The sequence below is a fragment of the Melanostigma gelatinosum genome (genome assembly GCF_949748355.1).
Source record: "Melanostigma gelatinosum genome assembly, chromosome: 1".
NCBI classification, from domain to species: Eukaryota; Metazoa; Chordata; class Actinopteri; order Perciformes; family Zoarcidae; genus Melanostigma; species Melanostigma gelatinosum.
The window spans coordinates 24,518,099-24,538,058 of record NC_136634.1 but is presented as its reverse complement, the minus strand read 5'-3'; the positions used below and the strand labels follow the sequence as shown (position 1 = coordinate 24,538,058).

The 19,960-nt window shown below is 43.9% G+C and overlaps 1 protein-coding gene across 1 annotated transcript in view; it reads right to left on the bottom strand.

The window, feature by feature from the left end:
* Positions 1-16,138, bottom strand: part of kiaa1549la (KIAA1549-like a) — a gene marked incomplete at its 5' end in the record, with an annotated part of 101,663 nt that extends 85,525 nt beyond the window's left edge. Inside the window, one exon of the mRNA XM_079293488.1 lies at positions 15,901-16,138. Coding sequence (XP_079149614.1) covers positions 15,901-16,138 — 238 coding nt within the window. The remainder of the gene's footprint in view (positions 1-15,900) is intronic.
* Between the last annotated feature and the right edge of the window lie 3,822 nt (positions 16,139-19,960).

The window sequence follows — 19,960 nt, the reverse complement described above, 5'->3', positions numbered from 1 at the left end:
CGGTGGTCAGTGATACTGGAGCCCCACAGGGAACTGTTCTGTCTCCCTTCCTGTTCACCTTGTACACCACTGACTGTCAGTACAACTCTGTGTCATGCCATCTGCAGAAGTTCTCTGATGACTCTGCAGTGGTCGGTGTATAAGGGACGGACGGGAGGAGGAGTACAGGGCAGTAGTGGAGGACTTTGTGGAGTGGGCCGGTAGAAATCACCTGCGTCTGAACGTGACCAAGACCAGAGAGATGGTGGTCGACTTCAGGAGGAAGACGACGGCTCCACAACCGCTGAGAGTTCTGGGAGAGGATGTGGACATGGTGGAGGAGTACAAGTACCTGAGTGTCTCCATCGACTGCAGACTGAACTGGAAGAACAGCATCAACGCTGTGTACAGGAAGGGGAGGAGTCGACTCTTCTTCTTGAGGAAACTTCGATCCTTCAACGTGTGCAGCAAGATGTTGGAGATGTTCTACACTCTGTTGTGGCCAGTGCACTGTACTTCTGTAGTCTGCTGGGGGAGCAGCATTGGAGCCGGAGACACCAACAGACTTAATAAACTGGTTAAGCAGGCCGGCTCCATCATTGGCTGCAGACAAGACAATCTGGAAGAGGTGGTGGAGAGGAGGACACTGAAGAAACTATTATCCATATTGGATAACCCGGACCACCCTCTCCACCACCTCCTGCAGGGACAGCGGAGCACTTTCTCCAACAGACTGATGCAGCTCCGCTGTCACAAGGACAGATACAGGAGAACATTCCTGCCCTCTGCTATAAGACTGTACAACAAATCACCTCTGGCCAGATCGAACACAAGATGTTAACACTGCTACACTGTTGCTGCTGTTGGTGATCTTGTGCACTACTGCTTTATTATTTTTTTCCTACTTAGTTAATTTAATACAATTCTATTTAGTATATATACTGTGCATTTGTATTACTTTATTTTCTTAAATTGAATAGGTCCTGCTCTGTTATTTTATTATATTGTATATATTGTGCATTTTTCATACTTAATATTTTTATTTTATTGTGTAACCTTGTTTGCTGCTGCCACAGACAAATTTTGAATAAAGTATATTTCTATTCTATTCTATTCTTCTAATTCAATGTTTAAAGCTCGCTGACTCGTCTCGATGGCCGGGGCAAAACGCCACTTCCGTTGCATGCGCATACTTTTGAAGACGTCAGCTGCGATGGGGTCTATTCACTTGCGACTGTCATGTTCATTTTGCACTAAAAACCTCAATTAAATAAGAACATACTCAGTAATTTGAATTTGTCAAGTCTAACGAACGACGGCCAAACAAAAATAAGACAGAAGTAATCTTTCCTTCAAGTCACTTTTCCATTGTGTTTTAGGAAACTGCTGCAGTGAATGAATCTTATTACAGAGTAGAATTCCTAGAAAAGGGAAAATAGAAGTTGCAGTTGACATCCATGTTTGTCCAAAATGTCATCGCTTCATAATTGTATGCTATTAGCAGTTGTGTGAAATGTCAAAATTAGCATATAAACTGTTGAGTTATGGCCGAAAATGTGGTTTTGTAGGATTACAGTGACCTTGACCTTTGACCTTTAACTGCTGAATTCTAAGTTTAAACTGACATTTGTGACAAATTTGAAGAAATTCCCTCAAGGCGTTCCTCACACATCGACGGACGGACAACCAGAAAACACAATGCCTCCGGCCACGACTGTCGCCCGCGGGAGGCATAACGATGCAGCTGTTACCCACACAACTGTGACTTCAAGGCCACATGTCAGACACACAAATGGAAAGATACTTGGACAGACGGGTGCACTCACACACACACACACTCACACACACAGAGCAGCGAGTGAGTGATGGCGTGAGGGACGGAGGTGAGCAGCTGCAGTGATACATGGCGAGTTGAAGGAGGGGAGGCCAAGCGGCTGTAAATCCTTCTCTCTCCCAGGCAACCCTTTGGATTACATTTTCATTCCATCCCTCGTTCTCTTTCCCCTCTGCCCCCTTCTTCCTCTGTCTGATGCTATAGACGGACTAAATCTCTGCCGTCTGCCTGTCGGCCCGTTCGGAGACTCGACGAGCGTCGCTTTCACAGAGAGTTTCACTCTTGTTGTAAGAAAAACAATTGTACATGACTGAAATCTTTGTCTTTAGTTTATTTGAATAAATACAGCAATTACAGAGCTAACGATGGGGGTGGTGATGATGAGGAAGTTGAGTCAGGATGTCCGCTTCTTTTGCTCCCCTTTTTTTTGTCATGTCCCATCTAATTTCGACTTCAATATTTAGCCAATAAAACGGAAATGAAACTTGTTCTGAGCTCGAGCTGTCCTTTGGCGCTGGCGTTCGGGCTCCGCACGTCAACCCCAGGCTCCTCTATAAAGGGACATTTTTTTCCAATCCCAGGGTTGACACTTCATCTCTATAGTTGTCGTTCCCAGGGGACAGTGTGTACTCTCCATCAGCGAGGAGGGGGGGAGTGGTATATATAATTTATTGCCTGTACAGGACTCATGATGCGCCAAAACCTTTTTTTTTTTGTCAATTCAATCGCGCAGCTTCTAAAAGCACCAACTTACATCAGCACCGAACAGTTCTCTCAAGGTGTTGTTACTCAATTGATTTGCTGACCTTGATGAGTTACGGATGCCCAAATTCCATTAGTTCCATTTCAGCTACGAAATAATGACTGATATTTCACATTTGGATCAGCAGCAAAATGTACTTGATTTTTCCCTCTGTCCGTCAAATTTGTTTGTTTTTGTAGGCGCTGCCAACAGACTGGAACAAACAAACAGGGATGAAAGAAATCAAAGAAGCAAGAAAAACAGAAAGTACAAAAATGTTTGTGGTACATTCGCACGTGCATCATGTCAGCATTTTATCAGGTTAATGAAAAGGGAGTCAGCGCTTCAACATGTGGTGAACATATCAAGAGGTGTTACATTATGATGCGTGTACAAGAAGTTTGACTTTCAACAGTATAAACCCACTACTCTGCTGCCGTATTATTAATATGTGGCATTTCATTTGTAGCTCGCTGTAAATATTGACTATGACCATAAATGCAATGTGCTCATATACTCATAAAAGCGTCAGATGCAATCACTTTGACTGAAGATGACACACACTGCACTGTGAGCAAAACACAGTATTTGTCGTGGACACCAAAGAGCAAACCTGCATCCTGTTGACGGTGCTCAAGCTCGGATTTCTCAGTGATCTAATTGGTTACAGGTGTTTTGACAGGTGCATTCTGGGTGCAGGTGTTAAGGCCACAACTTCTGGACACAGGGAGAAATCGCCCCCCCCCCCTTGCAGCCATGCTGTCTCAATCGCCTCCAAAACACAACAGCAGGTTAAAGTAAAAATCAAATGGATTTATTATCCAAGAAGCATAAAAACAGATACAAACAGTTACAAACCTAATCACACAATTTTTAACAAAACAAACCTATATATATAAAATCAAATGTGAGATCCAATCCGAGCCACCCAGAAGGCTGGTCTGCCTCCTCGGTGACCAGCAGAAGATCTGAAATTCCCCCGTGCTTCAAACCCTTTGTCCCCTCAAAGTTGCATTCCTCAGCTCATCGATCAGCTCACTGATTGGCTGAAGTCCAACAAGCCCCACCTGGGCCTATGCCCCATTGTCCTAAACTTCACACCTCTCCCTGCCACTTTCACACCACCCCCACTCCTGCACATTCCTCAAACCCCATCTCACAGACACTGAATGCATGAAATAAAACTTAAAACCCTCACAATTCCCCCTTTACTCACTCTTCAGAGTGAGTACATGAAACAGTTGTATCCATCAATGCATCATCCACTCATAACTGGTTGCCCTGTATATTAAAAGCATTTATAACAGTTCTCGTGTGGCATTGCTAAAGTAAGTACAAGCTGTTGAGGGAAAAGGATTATTCTTTACACATAGGTGTCATCATGATGTGTAAGCAGAATAGGTATTACAAATTACATGCTAAAAACAGCAGACAACACATTGTGCCTCTAAGGTCACATAGTTCTGGGTGTTTCTTCGTCGTCCAATGGTGGGGAATTTGCTTTTCACTCATGTAAGTGTGTATCACTGTCAAAAAGTTCAGGTGAGTCTGTGAGTGCAGTGACTGTTCAGGTAGCTCGTTCTCGTGTGGGTGGTGAAGAGAACTGTCCATGACACCGCTCAGCTTGCCAGTGCCTTTGTCCTTTCCGGCTGGGGGTTGTGGAGTGGTTTGGGGGAAGGGGGGTTAATGCAGCCGCTGTCTCAGTGGGTGTAACCAGCTCTGCTGCCAGGATCATCGGTGTTTTTTAAGTCAGTGAATTGAGTCTGACTTGCTGCCAGTCAGACATGTCCTTTCACACCATTCCTGGTCCTCGTACCAGAACACATGTGCAATCTCCACCTTTTACAACTCAGATTGTGTGGGAGACAGAGAAACAGAGACAGCAGTATATTTTGTCCAACAAACTCATTATACATTTCACTTCTCTCTCTTCTCTAAGCACACTCCAAGTTGATCACATTTTAATTGGCAAAAACTACCTTTTTCAAGGAACCCCAATTTAGTCCACCCTTATATTTGCCTCTGGTCTAACAGGCCATCTATTTTTTCGCTGTATTCTCCATATCACATTGCGGGACTCTAACCCGGCCTCTCTGAGGTCTTATTTAGCGTATCACATTGCGGGACTCTAACCCGGCCTCCCTGAGGTCTTATTTAGCGTATCACATTGCGGGACTCTAACCCGGCCTCTCTGAGGTCTTATTTATCACATTGCGGGACTCTAACCCGGCCTCCCTGAGGTCTTATTTAGCGTATCACATTGCGGGACTCCAACCCGGCCTCCCTGAGGTCTTATTTAGCGTATCACATTGCGGGACTCCAACCCGGCCTCCCTGAGGTCTTATTTAGCGTATCACATTGCGGGACTCTAACCCGGCCTCTCTGAGGTCTTATTTAGCGTATCACATTGCGGGACTCTAACCCGGCCTCTCTTAGGTCTTATTTATCACATTGCGGGACTCTAACCCGGCCTCCCTGAGGTCTTATTTAGCGTATCACATTGCGGGACTCCAACCCGGCCTCCCTGAGGTCTTATTTAGCGTATCACATTGCGGGACTCTAACCCGGCCTCTCTTAGGTCTTATTTATCACATTGCGGGACTCTAACCCGGCCTCTCTGAGGTCTTATTTAACACATTGCGGGACTCCAACCCGGCCTCTCTGAGGTCTTATTTAGCACATTGCGGGACTCTAACCCGGCCTCTCTGAGGTCTTATTTAGCGTAAATGTCAGGAGAATGCACTTTTCCAGCTACAGGTTACTCTGCGGTCTTTCTCTGTGCCCAGATGCGGCCCTCAGGGTCTATGCGGTCCGTGAACACTTTCGGCTAAGATTACCAAAACAGATTTTTATTAAAATGGCTCTGCTCACCTTTTATTCGTGTACACTCCGAAAGTATCCGCGGTCCCACATCCCCGTCTTAGAGTTCGTCAAGTCCCATCTGGGTCGCCAAATTTGTTAAGGCCACAACTTCTGGACACAGGGAGAAATCGCCCCCCCCCCCTTGCAGCCATGCTGTCTCAATCGCCTCCAAAACACAACAGCAGGTTAAAGTAAAAATCAAATGGATTTATTATCCAAGAAGCATAAAAACAGATACAAACAGTTACAAACCTAATCACACAATTTTTAACAAAACAAACCTATATATATAAAATCAAATGTGAGATCCAATCCGAGCCACCCAGAAGGCTGGTCTGCCTCCTCGGTGACCAGCAGAAGATCTGAAATTCCCCCGTGCTTCAAACCCTTTGTCCCCTCAAAGTTGCATTCCTCAGCTCATCGATCAGCTCACTGATTGGCTGAAGTCCAACAAGCCCCACCTGGGCCTATGCCCCATTGTCCTAAACTTCACACCTCTCCCTGCCACTTTCACACCACCCCCACTCCTGCACATTCCTCAAACCCCATCTCACAGACACTGAATGCATGAAATAAAACTTAAAACCCTCACAATTAGGTCATTGACGATCGAAAACGCATGAAAAAAAACTAAATTGTATTTTGTAAGGTATCATATTGTTGTATGAGGACACATTTACTGTATTTACTATCCGCCATTTGATTTGAGCCTTGGAATTCTGAAAAATGTATATGGATGCAGAAGCTGTGCCACATCGATGATGGAACTGACTCGGATCTCAAATTACTGCTCACTACACTGTGAATTATTGAGTGGTTGTTGTAAAGTGAGTAATGAATGAGGGAACGAGGGAGAAATGGGAGACTATGTGTAACATTTATAGGTGGTAAAAACAAATGTGTCTCTGGACTTGGGCCAATCCAATTGAAATCAAATTATTTGTGGTGTGAAACAAGCTTTTTTTGAGCTGTAACATTCAGTTTGAAACTGGAGGGTGAACAGTAGAATATTATCATCAGATCTCTTTTGTCATTATCGGCTACCAACTTAAAGGATCGGGTATCTCAAACCTCAAAACTCCAGGACTACCAGTGCTACTCATATATATATAAATCATATATTTTTGTTTGTGTAATTGGAGTGTATCGACCCTTTACGAAATATACATTTTCCTCTTTTCTCTAATTGCAGGCGACGCAGAGGTTCATTGTTCAACGCACGTGGTAATTAAAACGCTGCACCTTTCTTGTATTGCACAACATCTGGAGGGATGCACACAGATGTCTCGAGTTCGCTGCGAGAAGCTAAGCAGCTCTGTGCGCGCAACGCCACGAGAATGCCGCGAATTCCCTGCGGACGCGTCAAGTTCGTACGCACTTCACCAACCACATTGCGTGACACCAAACCGTGTAGTGCAACCGTGTGCGCACACACGCGTGAGCTTTGAACATGAAATGCTTGAAAAGGCTTTTTAACATCAAAGTGCCATGAAGAAGCCAGGGAAATATTTACAATCTCTCTCTCCACCGCTCTCTGATTTAAAAGTCTCTCAATATTCCTCACTCTCTAACATACACACTCACACACACGCACGTGTATATATATATATATATATATATATATATATATATATATATATATATATATATATATATATTCCAGGAATAGATTAACTCCAGACTGCAGCAGAAGGAGCTGTTTGTGTTTCCCGGCATTATGTGCTTGATGGAGGGGTTAAAAGGTTGAGGTGTAGAACAGCTCAGATAATGGTCAGCCTGGTTGGCTCGGTCACAGTCACACAGACAAAAAACGAAAAATAAACATCGAGAGCCAGAGCCAATGGTGCCGTGTCAAGAGATATCATCTTCCTGCTGTAATGAAGCTGCTTCTCTGCATTTCTGCCTGGTAACAGCGAGAGGAGTGACGGCGCCGACGGTAGAAACGTTCAAACACTGTCAGCAGCCGTCATTACCTGCGGCGAGGACGGGTCCCTCCTGGGAGCGGATATGTCGCTAACGACAAATGTTTGCAAAGAGGACGGGCGACGGCGTGAGAAAACCAAGGCTACAACAAAGCACGTTACATCATCATGAATAGGGATCATTTCATCGAGTCACCACTGCCTTGGCTCTGGTTTAAAAACCGTTTAAAAACGGTGTGGTATGTAACAGCCAACTTTCCATCTGATTTCTTTGTCCTTGTCCGTGTGAAAAACTCAGGCAGTGCGTAATCAGAGAGGCACAGAGAAGTTCAGAGCGGAGTGCAGCCGAGCAGAGCGGCCCCCCCCTTCATCTTGCATCTTGGCCCACATGCAGGATCTTTGACCTTGGATTGATTCCAGCCAGAATATCCTCCTCTTATATGTACTGCGACACCTCTGGTCATCCGAGCTCTTCAGATAAAAGGGGGGAGGGGAACAAACAGCCGAGGTCCCGAGCACGAGCAGCCGGCGTAAATTAAAGCTGCGACACGAACGATATCCCCGATAGAGCCGAACCTCCTCCCTCCCTAGTCCAGGTTTCTGCCATGACTCTTGTCACAAGTGTCTGCTAGCGTGTAGTGTGAGGCTAAGGTAACAGGCAGCAACTGTAAAGCCTCCATAGGTGCTGCGGCCAACAGCAATACGACCATTCTGTAAAGCCAAGTCCATGCAAGTGTAACAGAGTTAAAAATGTACTTTATTATTCTGTTGAGTATGTGTGAATTCTATCTTTATGAGCTATTTTTATTTTGCGTTTTATTTTGTTAATGCTTCCTGCGGAAGCGGCGTCTCGCCTCTTTTGTACCTCCGAAGCCCCCGTAGTCCCGACTTCCCCTCACAGTGGTGTTTCGTACTGATGAGGGTAAGTTGTGTGGAATAATATCGTTGCACTGTTTTGTTGTTTTCTTCGGGAATGTAACTGTTTACGTTACGTACTTTAGTAACTGCTAAGGCGACGACCTTATGAAGCTGTTACGCGCCGTTTTGACTGTGGAAAATATAAGTTTACTGGCTGTTTCAGTTCGCCTATTTGGCGCCATTTACTTTTACGTCAGGCTGCCCTGTCATAACGTAACGACGCAGATACTTTGGCATTCCTTTGTGTGAATTCTGTTGTCTTGCATGTTTAGGGGCGGATGTATACAGAGAGAGTGAGACCAGGAAGAAAGTAATGTGCTTTATGTTGTCTTCTGCAGCGAATAAATGCTGGAAAACTACCCTCTGAGTCGTCTCCTTCAATGCCATTCCAAGTCTGTTACACAAGTACGGAAGTTAACGACTAATACTATGCCAGCACTGAAAAATACTCGCTTCTAATTGACTTGACTGTAAGGTGTTATGTCAGGTTCAGACGACACAATATGTTTGTCCATTATCATGGTCATGGTCAGATTGGTCGATTATAGAGTCGTAAATTCTTGCCGAAAGACGTGAAAGACGTATACATTGGTACCCGACCAATCATTGCTTGCCATCTTTCATGACGTTCGTGACGGCATCGGGAAGGAAACAGATAATAGCGTCTGAAGCACTATGCAGGAAAAATAAAAGAAGAAAGGACTGTGGACCAAAGATTGTTCGGGCATACACCAATAACAAACCGATAACGTCACCTGCACACAGCTCCAACAGTCGATTTCGCCTTTTTATTTTACTTTTTAGAGAAATAAAACCCATAGTTCCTTTTTTTGCATTTCAGCGCTCACGTTTATCAAATTAAAAACTTTATAAAATACTAAGCATATTATCGATACTTAATCTGAGGATTTGGTGTCAAATTTAAAAAAAGAAAAGCTCATATTTGGCAATATATTTGATTCAAAGCGCTCTGCAGATAGCGAGCGCCTTCAACAAATGTCTGTTCTTGTAAAATGTCTGGTGTTACCTGTAACACCGGTTTTTTAACCGGCAGGAAACTTCCCTCACGAAGGCATCCTTACTGTGGACCCGTTCTTGCATCACACCATGACGACAGTATGGGTTGTCAATCCTTCAAAGAGAACTTGAGGTAAAATAAATGTTTTAGCCAGCAGTGAAGCATAAACGTAGCTAGCCAGCCACCTCAGGTATTTAACGAGCAGACTGTCAATGTCAGCCAAAGGCTGATGTTACATCGTGACTCCGATTGGACTTGACGGAACACGTCACGGAAGGAAAATAAAAATCAGACATGCTTGTCTTTCTTTGGGAACGCTGTACGGCGTCCACTATCACACACTACTTGGAGTAAATTGATCATAATCAGGCTGACATTGTGCAGTCTGAGGGGAATGGAGTATGGAAAGTATGGGGATGTTTTACACTGAAGGGGAACTAACTGGTGTCTAGCTGTCCTCTGTCCTTTTAAGCAAACATTTCTCAAAACTACAGTGTGTGATCATGGTAACGAAGGAACGTGTCACCCTGTGCAACATTGTGACTCACCGATCAGCATTTATTTTAATAGTTTTTGGACAGCAATTGAGCTTTATGGCACAGAGGAATAAAATACATCAGGCATTGACAACCCAGACAACACTGCACTTGGGAGTGGACTTCATCAAGAGCAATACAAACAGAGACTATCACCAGCCTTGTTCTTTTAAATCATAAACTGCCTTAATTAATAATTGATTGTCCAGCTGAGGCAGGAAAATACAAACCCAAAAATGTCCACAAGGCATTAACAGAACAAAGACCTCTCAAAGCCGTTGCATTCGTACCTCGGGTATACAGCCTAGACTCTCTCATTTAAGTTTACTGTTCTTTGTTTGACCACAATAAGTGCATTTGTAGATCCTTATTTTTGCCAGGGTTATTCTGTAGCATCGCCCAGAAGGGAGCAACTCAAACTAGAGGGGAAAGGGTTTTGTCATTGATGACAACAGGACTTTCCTGTGCACAGCTGTGCTGTAGACATCATCTAGTGGCTTTTGTTGGCGGCCTGCTATCCTCCCTGCTGTCTTAAAAACCTGTCAGCTTGATTCTATCTGAAGCCAAGTGCTCATACCAGACAGAGATATTAATTACAAAGATGCTGGCTGACATACTTCTTTTTTTTTTTTTTTAAACATCAAGACTGACCCCAAACCCCTAATTTAAAACACTCTGACAAACTTCCTCTGAAAAGCAGTGAGCTGGACTTGAACCGTTCTCCTAGCTTGGATACCCGAGCAGAACTTGATGACTTTTAGGTAGTTTTTGTTTTTTTCCAGTAGTCATGTGACCATCATATTGTAATCTTGCTTACATTATCACCTTGGATCACGAGCGGTGCCTTCACCAAACTTGGCGCTGCAGTGCTTTATTTTCCAATGTTGGGCCTCATAACCTCCATACTAGATCTCAAGAGACGTGTTCTGACACGAAATAAATCCAGCAGAAGTGAACTGTTGTGGTCCTGGGAAACCTTCTGGATCAAATCTCGGAAACTGTCTTGTACCTTATAGTCGAGGAGGACAGGGCGAAGCGTTGTGCCGCTCGTTGAATTCGTCTGGGTTTCTAAACCGATGAGCGGAGCGATCGTGCATGAGCCGGGATCCTTATGAAACAAAAACGTGCTGCAGCACGGCAAGCGCTCTCATCTGTCACCCATCATCGAACTTTCCCATCATATCCGACGGTTTTCCATGCATTCAACGAGCGCGGTGCTAAAGAGCGCCGCAGTCGTGGACCTTGTGGGATTCTCCGCGACTGCGAGTCAAATACTGAAAAAAAAACTTTTAAAAAAGTCTTCTTTTCACAATTAGTAAAGCCCTGCAAAGATCTGATGGAGTTTATCTTTCTGATAATCGAATGCAACCCCAGATTTGGTACGATACTGTGACACAATTTGTTTCCCAATCAGCTTATTGTGTAAAAGCTGGATGTCATCAAGTTCACCTGGATCTGACTCTCTCGGCTTTCTTTGCTGTCTTTCTCTCCTGTGTGGGCAGGTAACACGGCCGCAGACTTCTGACTAGCTGCGAGAAACTTTTGCTGAACTTTGAATCAGTTTCACAGAGCTCTGATCCTAAGCCAACTTCCTTTTGCTCTCGGAAACCACAGGAGACAGAGGAGCGCTGCACCTAATCAGCACAATTGATCGCTTCCATTGATGACGCCGGATAAATGATTGTCAGTAAAGGATTTCTCAGGGACTTTGAGGCCGGCCATTCTATTCCTTACCGTTCCGTCATAGTTATTTGACTGATCCGTCCATTTAAGGCCAAGACAATATGTAAACATGTCTTCTTTGTGCTCAGCAAGTGAGAAGATGGTCCTGAAATCTTAAACTGATCTTTATTTTACTTTTTTTAAACCAAAAACAGAGAGTTGAAATGTGAAATGATTCTGAGAATATGGAGGTAAGTTCATGATTGTTACATGTACTTCGATGATCTGTTGAACGTCTTCAGACAAAGCGAAACAGTTGAATTGTTGAATCTCAACCAGCCGGCAACCTACGGTTATGAAAAGTGAAGCCAATGTGGAAGTGTCTTGAACTTGCATTCCCTAATGGCCATCAGGGGGCGACTCCTCTGGTTGCAGAAAGAAGTCTGATTGTATAGAAGTCTATGAGAAAACGACTCTACTTCTCACTTGATGTATTCCCTCAGTAAACATTGTAAACATGAGTTTATGGTCTCAATATAGTTTCAAGTATTCTTCAATACAGCATGGTGTTCATTTAGTATATTGTGGTCCATTTTAGAGTAAAATAGACATTAAAGCAGGGTATGCGTTAGGGCGGGGCTACCTTGTGATTGACAGGTCGCTGCCCAAGGCAAGCCGTCGCTAAAGTCCTGGATGAAGGTGAAAACTTTAGGAGGTCATGGGACTGCTTTGTGGCTTATAGTGTCGCTGGGGATGATCTGGTTGTACTTTTGTTAAAGTTCAATGTTTATTTTGGTCGTTCTAAATATGTGCATTTATTTCAGGATATCTTACGACTTAAGGTAATGCTGTCTGTTCGTGTGTATTCAATTAAATAAAAACTTTAATTGTTAAAAAGAAATAGCTAGACAGGTTGCCAGTATCTTCAGTGAGAAGTGGGGCTCTGATGGAGTGCACGGCTGTTTAGTAGATTTACATATTTACATATTCCACACCATTAAAGATTTGGGACCTTTTGCTTTTTGTCAAAGGAATATAAAAGGGGTTCGTAGAGAGGCATGTTTTTACTTTCCATACCGGAACTCTGGTATTATATTGGTAATGTTCTGAACGATACCCAGCCTTACTTGTTTCCAATATATAAGTCTCTCCGTTACTAAAAATCGATTTGTATACTTCATTTATATCGTGTTGTAGGGACTCGTGTGTTGTCTCTAGCAGCTGTACCATCAGACTATATAGAAACAAAGTGAGAGCTGGCTCTCTTGCTCTTCCACTTTCTTACAGATTTACGAGAGGACGGACATGAAAAGAAGAAAAGACAATCTACCATCTACGCCACTTGCTCTTGTTCATTTTGAGCCCATTAGTTTCTGGCTGCAGCCCAATCCTTTTAATCATCCGCTGTTCCCCAGAGCCCTCTGGACAACTGGTATACGTCTAAATTATGGCAAGAAAAGCTGCCGTGCTCCCGGTTTGACTTGAAGTGTTTGTAAAAGATGTCGAGTACGGGAAGAGGTGTGTGTGTGTGTGTGTGTGTGTGTGTGTGTGTGTGTGTGTGTGTGTGTGTGTGTGTGTGTGTGTGTGTGTGTGTGTGTGTGCGGGGTCACAAACACGTATGGACTTTCATTTGAAGAAATCAAGAGTTCAGTTCAAACCCACCATCGTGTTGGGAGAGCGCTGCATCTCCGCTGGTGTGTCATCTGATGCTAATTATCAGGCAACAGACTGGAACCTGGCACTTACTCTGATGTTATTTCAATCCCTGACTGACAAACGCAGACACACACACACACACACACTGTGAGAAAAGTACTAGCTGCAGATCTGTTCCCATGGTAACACGGACCAATAGATCTCAGCTATTGACTGAGGATGAAGATCTCTGTAGACCTACAGCAAAAGAAAAAAACACCACCTACACACACACACACACACACACACACACACACATATGTGCCGGTGGACTGTGACGGTCACACACACACATCCATAACACACACACACACATACCGGCTAGGCGTCAGCCTCCAAAACATCCTTTTTTCAGTGTGTTATTAATAGAGCCGGAGAAAAGAATACAACATAAATGTTTTTAATCTAAAAAGACCTGAAACAGCTGAACACTTGAGGTAACGGAGAGGAAGTCAAACCTCCCCGAGCCGTGCCATGGAAGGGCTCCCTCTTAAGTGGCACAGCAGCATGATATGAAAGAGGGTGTGTGTGTGTGCGCGTGTGTGTGTGTGTGTGTGTGCGCGTGTGTGTTGGGGGCAGTACGCTCAGGGCGAGGGTCTTTTTTTCCCAAATAATTTGGCAGTCATCTCCGTGTTCTGCATCGCTGCTTTGATTCGCGCGTTTCATACATTTCTTTCAAATCACACCCTGTGTGGCGGCGCCATTTGTGTCAGATCGAGGAGCCGGTGTTTCGTCGTTTACCAATCTCAGAGTTAATAAGAAAGATTGCCCGTGGCGGTCTTCTTCTTCCGACTAGTTAGCTGGTCAATCACTTTGACACTTATCAAATATTAAAACCGCAGAAAGCAAACAGAGCAGCCAGCAAACCGCTGAGCAGTTTAATAGCACATGTGATGTTTGATTTTGTTTGTCAAAAGAGAGGGATGGTTTTGAAGGCTTGTTGTTCTGAAAGAGTGTTTGTGGACGCCGTGTTCAGACAGGACACTTTGTCGTGTGGTGCCAAATTATGTCCATTAAAGCAAATTATGTCTGTGGGTAAAAGAGCAATCTCAGTGCTACTATGGGATTTTCAAATGTCCCACATGAATAGATACATTGAAGCAGTGAGGAGAAGAAACCTGAAAGCTGATAGCCGCTTGTCACTTCATTGCCACCGCATATTGCATAACACTTGTGAAATATGATATTTAGCAATCTTGACATGAAGCATATTCACTAAAATGTGATGTTGCTCTATGGTGAAATAAAAGGAGAACGGTTTTTTTATCTTCTTTTTATTATTATTAGTTGTCTCGTGACAGCGGAGGTACGTATACGGGGCTGTATGTTTGTGTTGTTTTGGTTTTATTGGATCATTACTTTGTTATTGGGGAAATAAAGCAAATAGATAATCTAAAACAAGCTCCGCAGCGCCATGCATGTCTCACACTGAAAACCTTTCCACAGCTGTCTGGCGAAATGTCCCCGAGTAACAAAATACAAATAAAACTCAGTCATTGTTCCTGGAAAGAGACATTTGAGGTTTTTTAAATGTCATCTTCAGTGCAGCCAGCGCCGGCATTGAAATTCCATTCACATCCCGTCTGAGAGGCCAATATCTCCAAACCTCTGCAATTGCATAATCCAAACTTTAAACTATATCTTGATGAAAAATGTACATTTGAGTGAATTGATCTTTGATAGCCAGTTGCATCAATGGATTCCAAATAAATGTATTTAAATCTCGATTTTGTGGATGTCTGCTTCTTCTATTCTGTATTACAGCTGAATTCATACTTGACTCTCCTTGATTTTAATTTGTTTTAGAACGTGTCAAAACATATCTAAATGGAGGCACACTTGACATCGTCATGGCTTCCTCCAAAGTTTAACCAGCTCAAAATGACAAACAGTGATTCCTCTGCATTTATCGAGGTTGAGGTGTCTGCAGCCATAAAGCTCAGTTAAGCACCTTCCAGTGCTTTGAAAAAAAGCATTATAAGCTCCTTTCAAAAACCTGAATCAAATAAAAAAGGCTCAATCTTCTTTTTTTTTTAAGGGAACAAAAATATAAATAGTTTGTATTCTATTACAATTATAAAAATGTTTACTAAATTATAAAAATGCCCTGTCCTCTTTAAGAGCTGCAGTCAAAGCAATGTGCCTGAGATATGGAGCCGTCTCTGCTGCTGATATTTTTATGTTTGCCTCGGGTGGCTGTGAAGACACGGAGGTCGTAAATTATTGATCTGTGCCCGACTATGAAACGTCCCATATGGATCTCGTTCGAGGTTGACGACCTCGGGGCTCAATGCTCCATGAATGAATGAAAAGTGCCCTCCTTTAATGCAAAGAAACGTCCGCGGTGAGGAGCGCGCTGTGGCGCGGCGCGGTCCGCCGTGCGCTCCGGGGACGTGACATCGGTTGGGGCCCGTGTTGCTACAACACCGATTCATTAAACACAACACCGGACATTAAGTGCAGTCAGAACATCAATCCCAGCATCCACCGAGCGCATCAAAATGACAGCCACATCTTACACAACACAGCTGCTTAGGCAGCTCCATTAACCACCAATCTTCTCATAAACTGGCTGATAAAGAACCGCAATATTAATATGATACATCAAACCAGATTGAGACTGGAACGGGAGTCAAGTCATGTAGCGTTTATGTGTTTTGTTTGTATGATTATAAGGAATAAAGGAGCACTCTTACAGGTTGGATAATAAAGACACAGCATCGGTGTCTTACCGTCAGCGGCCAAAGAGCTCTGCAGCATCAGCATCAGCACCGCGCCGACGGTCACCAAGCGCCGGGCCAGCATCCCGTCCGGCGCTCGCGTCCTCTTCCCGTTCCTCGGCGAACAGACGGCCGCCGTACCCACACCCAGGGTCCATGCCGCCGGAGAGGAAGAGCGGGGGTCCCCCGTGTTATTCACCCCTCCAACCCTGGGGCCGCTGCCGGAGAGGAGCGCATGTTTTGGAGCCATCGGTCAACCAATTAATCCCGAGCGGAGAACGTCTAACGGCGCTGCTGCGGCGAGCGGCATCCGAACAACCTGCCCCCGGTGCGGACAAGCGGGGCTCCGCTCTCCATGAGCCCGCTGGAGGCCTGCGGGGATCGACACGCAAACAAAGATTTTTGTTTTGTTTTATTGTTCCTCCCGCGTCTCACTGTTTCTGTTTCTGTGCGTGGAGTCCGATGTCCCTACTGCGACCGCAGAGCGCTCCTCGTCTCCGCTGCCTGCTGAGTCAATACACGGAAACGATACCGGAAAACAGTTTATGCTGCCTTCAAAATAAAAGCGTTGAATTCGCCTGGAAGTGGACTTTGCACGAAAAACAGTTGTAGGCCTGCAATGCAAGGCAGTAATTATCATATCTTTACATTTCAATTTGCTAAAAACATCCCACTGATATAGTGAGACAAATCTAAATAGATAAAATGACTCCGGCAGAAGCTGTTGCTCGACTGTTGTGGGGTAGAAACCTATTTTCATTCTACCATGATACCATGACGTCAGAGGTTATACCTAAACGTATTAAGCTCAACAGGGTTTTTGACGTGTTGTTAAAGACCCATGGTTCCTGCTCAGATGTTTCATGTCGGGCTTATTGGTGGTGACTGAGTATCATGATCTCATCAGTTTATTTGCCTCCACGTCCTGCAAATGTGTTAATCCCAATTAGTAAACTAAGATTAGCATTGTAAAATGCAATGGTATTAGCTGTTGTCTAAACCAGGTGTTTAGTGGGACGCTGCACCCTGAGGTAAAATGGTACGAATATTACAAATTATGTTACATTTAGTCCAAGTAGTCATTAGCATCCATTTCACAGCTAACGCACAACTCTTTCTATGTGTTCTCTTAATACAGTTTTGTTCAGTGAAGGGCTTTAATTATTCAGTGGCAAGACAACTTGTTAAATATATTTTTAAATGGGTAAACTACCTTACTTCCGGTTTTGTTTCGGCTAGCTTGACGAAAGCTTCTAGCAGGTAGATACAGCTCGCGCTGCGTGTTTTGGTGTAATTACGGTGAAGATGACATGGGACAGACGGGTCACAACGGTCCGACTAATCCCCCACCGCAAAATAATTAAATAAAAACCAACTTGTGTATTTTTCTCCTCTTTAATGAGTCGTAGCGTGAAGCCAGCTGCATCAGTGAAGGACCAAAATATCGGGGGCAGTGACGCCAGCGCTGCTCTGCTGTTTTTGGCAGATCTGAGACCAGCAGGAGGCAGGCGGCCCGTGGTGGGAGCTGAGGGCAGAGTCCCCACTGCCTGCACGCACAGTCACAGGACCCCACACAGGGAACTATACCCGTCACCATAGGGAGTCCAATTTACGGTAAAAAGTAAATGAAGAAATAATGGTGAAATCATTATTTTGCCGCTGACACAAAGAGTCAGTCAGGGCGCCATTTTTTCGAAACAATTGCAGAGATTTCTGGAGTATCTGTGCTCCACTGTCTTGCCTTTGACCGATGTTCAACCCAATCTTTATTAGGTGGGGCAACACACGCTGGTTTGCTCAAGCTCATTGCTTTGAGCGCACAGTAACACAGAACGATGTTAGCCATGGAAATATACTGTTTAACTGTATTTCACACAGCTACCTCTTCAAAGTTATGTCCTCGAGTACACTTAAGACATCGACAGGTCACCTTTATCGCAGTCACACACTGAAAAGACTGAATGTGGTGGCCTCGTTTAGACAGCTGCAGGGAGAGAAACCTTATGATCTACGACAAGAGATGACGTATTTGGACGCGTGCATCTCTGAGTCTGTCTGTTTGCGGCTAACCTTGCGGAGGCTAATACTGGACCTATCAGACACCCGATGTATGTGCCCATTCATGACCGTATGCTCAAGGGTCTCTCTTGGTTGTAGTGATACAAACTTTTTGAAAACATGTTTTGACTGTTATATAGGGGTGTAACGGTTCACAAAATTCACGGTTCGGTACGATACAGTGGAGCCACGGTTCGGTACGTTTCGGTACAGTAGAAAACTATAAATGCCAGAGAAATGTACTTGATTTTAAAATATATGTATTCATTACAACTAACATCATAAAGTTATTCTTTGACTTTGAACAATAATGGAACTATACCTGAGTGACCCATCTTCTGGGGTGTCTTCTTAGCAACACATAAGCATAAAAAACAAAAACTGCTCCTTAATGTTATGCAAGGCAAGGCAAGTTTATTTGTATTGCACATTTCAACAACAAGGTAATTCAAAGTGCTTCACATAAAACCATTAAAAGCATCAAAACATAAGGCAAAAGAAAAGGAGATTTAAAAACAATTAAAGAAACAGTGTAAGAAATAAAATACAGTAGTAAAATGCAGAAATGCAGGAAATTGATTAATATATGAATTGAATGTGGTTCAATTAAAGGCAGTAGCAAACAGAAAGGTCTTCAATCTTGATTTAAATGAGCTGAGGGTCTCAGCAGACCTGCAGCTTTCTGGGACTTTGTTCCAGATATGTGGAGCAGAAAAACTGAACGCTGCTTCTCCATGTTTAGTTCTGACTCCGGGAACAGAAAGTAGACCGGTCCCAGACGACCTGAGGGGTCGGGATGGTTCATAAGGTAGCAGCAGATCAGAGATGTATTTTGGCCCTAAACCATTCAGTGCTTTGTAAACCAACAGCAGGATTTTAAAGTCAATTCTTTGTTGGACAGGAAGCCAGTGCAAAGACATCAGAACTGGAGTGATGTGATCCACCCTCCTGGTCTTAGTGAGGACTCGAGCTGCAGCGTTCTGAATCAGCTGCAGCTTTCTGACGGACTTTTTACAGACCTGTAAACACACCGTTACAGTAGTCCAGTCTGCTGAAGATAAATGCGTGGACAAGTTTTTCCAAATCCTGTTGAGACATAAGTCCTCGAATCCTTGATATATTCTTCAGGTGATAGTAGGCTGATTTTGTAATTGTCTTGATGTGGCTGTTCAGGTTGAGGTCTGAATCCATAACTACACCTAGATTTCTGGCTTGGTTTGTGGGTTTTAATGGATGTAAGTATTGTTACTTACATCTTGCAAAATAGATTTTTAATCTCAATGGGAGTACCTGGTTAAATAAACGATTTTAAAAAAAAGAAGATTTTTTTTCTTTTTTTTTTATTCAAACGTATTCGGTTTGTCATGCGTACCGAACCGTGAGCCTCGTACCGAACGGTTCAATACGAATATGCGTATCGTTACACCCCGTATAACGTCATTGACGGCTAACCCCTCATCACTCTGGGTGGTGTTGGACTGCTTCAGTTTGGACTCGTTTTTTCCGCTATGGAGTTCAAATTGTGCCCCTCTTGATTTGCACAGCTAGATTCGACAATTGCATGTAGCCTATGTATGCATGCGTGCAAGTATATCGCCTCGCAAATGACAAGCTGAACTGAGCGCAGACTATAACGGAGCGTGTTTTCTTATGTCGGTAGGAGGAGAGCTAGTTAGCAGTTAGCAGCTGGTGGCGGTCAAGCAGCAACCTCCGGTTCTGCCGAGTGAAGCCAATGCTGCAGTGTCTTAAAACTTGCATTCTCTCTACTGTCCAGCAGGGGGTTGCAAAAAGAAATCAGATTGTATAGAAGTCTATGAGAAAATTACTTTACTTCTCACTTGATTTATTACCTCAGTAAACATTGTAAACATGAATTTATGGTCTCATGTTAGAACATGCAAAAAAAAAAAAAACACGCCAACGGCCGGAAACCAAGACTGCGACGGCAATTGCTGTAGTCGAGACTTCAGACCGGCAGTCCACAAACCAATGGGTGACGTCACGATGACTACGT